At 46.2% G+C, this 2,517-nt stretch overlaps 1 protein-coding gene across 1 annotated transcript in view; it reads right to left on the bottom strand.

Moving 5' to 3' along the window:
- sympk (symplekin) overlaps positions 1-2,517 on the bottom strand; it is a gene marked incomplete at its 5' end in the record, with an annotated part of 8,901 nt that overhangs the window by 3,868 nt on the left and 2,516 nt on the right. Inside the window, 7 exon segments of the mRNA XM_035676755.1 lie at positions 182-342; positions 694-841; positions 960-1,073; positions 1,155-1,236; positions 1,391-1,626; positions 1,713-1,863; positions 1,964-2,189. Of these exon segments, the coding sequence (XP_035532648.1) occupies positions 182-342; positions 694-841; positions 960-1,073; positions 1,155-1,236; positions 1,391-1,626; positions 1,713-1,863; positions 1,964-2,189 (1,118 nt within the window).

The raw sequence follows: 2,517 nt of genomic DNA, 5'->3' as shown, positions 1-2,517 counted from the left end.
TATCGGGATATGACTTTTGGTCCAGCCCTAGTAGGAACTCCTACATATTCAGAAATACTGATGAACTGACTGGACTGTCTCAGACGTATAACAGGAACAATTAATTCCAAACTGAGCTCTTTAAGAAGAACAAAAAACTCTCCAAAAAGACAAGTTAAGTACAGGGTGAGGAGAGACTTACAGGCTGCTCTATTGCTCGAAGCACGCTGCGCTTGATGTCAGCGATGGCCTCGGTGTAGACGGAAGCCAGCTCGTGGACCAGCCGGTGGTTTAGAGGCAGCAGGGACAGGTAGAGGAACAGACACTGTCTCACTGTCTCTTCAGTCCAGGGGGCAGCCACCTCTGTCTCAACAAACACACCAACAACACAGAGCTTACAGGAGCGGACTGGGGAAGCTGCAACGCAAGTTTGTGTTTCTTTGACTGATATTAGAAAAATTCAAACAGGAAAAGTTCATGTGATGTTTTTTTTCCATTTCTTCCACAACGCTGTTTGAAGTTGGAGGGATATTAGCAGTGGTGTAAGTGTAGAAAGTGCAGCTGTACTGGGGAAAGCACAGTAGATCCATTAGGTAATCGTAAGCTGCTTTGGACGCATTAATGAGCTCAAAATATAAACACAAAAAACCCATCATGGAACAAAGACGGCTGTAAAAACATGATGTGAGATAAAGCTTCACACGTATTCCAAACCTGTGTCTTTGTCGGCCCCAAAGAGCAGAGACGGAGGGTTGGGGTGGACCAGAAGCTGCATGTAGTTCAGGGCAAACTTCTCAATGTAGTCCCTGAGCTGGTCCCTCTCATACATACGCTTGAGAAAAGCCAAGGCTGTGGACCGCACCTGGAGGTAAAAATACGACAACCACAGGAAAGAAAGAAAACGAATCAGGTCAGCAGACTGAGAGAGCGTGAGACAGATGTAAATAAAAATAATGACAAGAAACGTTGACAGTCATCACCTTCTCTTTTTCATGTGAGCTGAGATCCAGAAGAACATGCAGGTACTGAAACTGCCGCGAGGGTCGCTTGACGATGAGCTCCTTCAGAGTCGTCATGCCCAAATACACCCGAGACTGAAACAAAGGTTCCATCAGTACAACAGTTCAGCGGGCGAACTTTAAAACGAGGTGCTGCGTCTTTATCGGGTCACTTACCTCGTCCTCGCAGTAACGCCGTATTACTTCCAACGCTGACTCAGTTATGACGGGAGCCTCCAGGACCAGTTTGGTGAAAAGGCTGGCAGGAACAGAACGTGAAATGAAATGTAATGTAATGTATGGCTGATAATGGGATACTAATGGTTTATAGAACACATAACCACTACTACACCATGTAAATCCTGGGTTTAAAGAAGAGCTACAGAAGAGAATATGCGAGTGTTTTGTCTCACCCATCCCTCTGCTCGGGTTTCTCCTGCAGGCCCGACAGCAGAGTGTACAGACAGCGGTCGTAGCTGTCCAGCAGCCCATCTGGCAGCTGGCTGAGGTAAGTGTTGTACTCTTGGTAGAGGAGAGAAAAGGCCAGGTCACTCCTCGTCCTGATGTCATCCAGAATAAACTCCAGCACGTCTTCTTTCATCATCCCCTCGAACTGCGTCACGAGCCTGGAGAGGAGCTTCACTCTGACCTGCCGCACAGATTGTGTTGAGCTGATTAAACGTACTCAAGCATTATGAAGAAAATGAGAAACTAACAACGGGGTTGATTACTTACATGGGACATGCCACTTTGAGCAATCGCCTTCTCTGAATGCAGGATGCGTTTGACCGCTTTGGAGGTTAACGTTTCAATCTGGGGCTCTGATAAAGTCTGGACGACATCTGACAACCGAAACACTTTCTTTCTCCCGCTCGCCCCCGTCATTCTGTAACAGAACAAAAAAAAAAAAACACAGGGAAGTAAGTCTGACTTGCACAAAGGTGGAGCTTACAAAACATCCGCCGTGTTTGTGCGTTAGAGCTCACTTCGTTTGTGCTGTGGGAAGGATGGGTTCAGGAAGCCTCTTGACCGTGGTGGGAGCCGCGTCTGGGACCGGAGTCTTCTCTGTGTAACCTCCCACCACGGAGATCGCTTGTCCCAACATCACAGCTGGAACTTTGCGCTTGATGAGCTGGTCTTTAGTACCGGAGTCCTCCTCGTTGCCTTCCTCTTTGGATGCATCGTCTTCTCTGGCTTTGCACTGCTCGAGTCCTGAGAGATTATGTTGTTAATTAGAGCCAAACCGACACACAGCTTTCTGTGGCTGATAAAAAACAAACCCCAAAACAATCTGAAAACAAAAACAAGGACCAGTGTGTAGGATTTAGTGACATCTAGTGGAGTAACTCCCTCGTTTCAGCCTCCCATTCTAGGAGAAAATATACAGAAAAGAAAGCATGCATTTATAATGCTCTCACTTTCTCTTTTATATAGCGTCTTATGCACTTTTTTATTTCTAGAGAAGTATATGTTTTATAGACGTATGTGTCTTTCTTGTGTGTCTTTTTAAACCTGACTCTGAGCAAACAACCGCACAAGA

The sequence above is a fragment of the Morone saxatilis genome, unplaced genomic scaffold (assembly GCF_004916995.1).
Source record: "Morone saxatilis isolate NCDOM2014 unplaced genomic scaffold, NCSU_SB_2.0 Contig5, whole genome shotgun sequence".
NCBI classification, from domain to species: domain Eukaryota; kingdom Metazoa; phylum Chordata; class Actinopteri; family Moronidae; genus Morone; species Morone saxatilis.
This window is presented reverse-complemented; position numbering and strand designations above follow the sequence as displayed.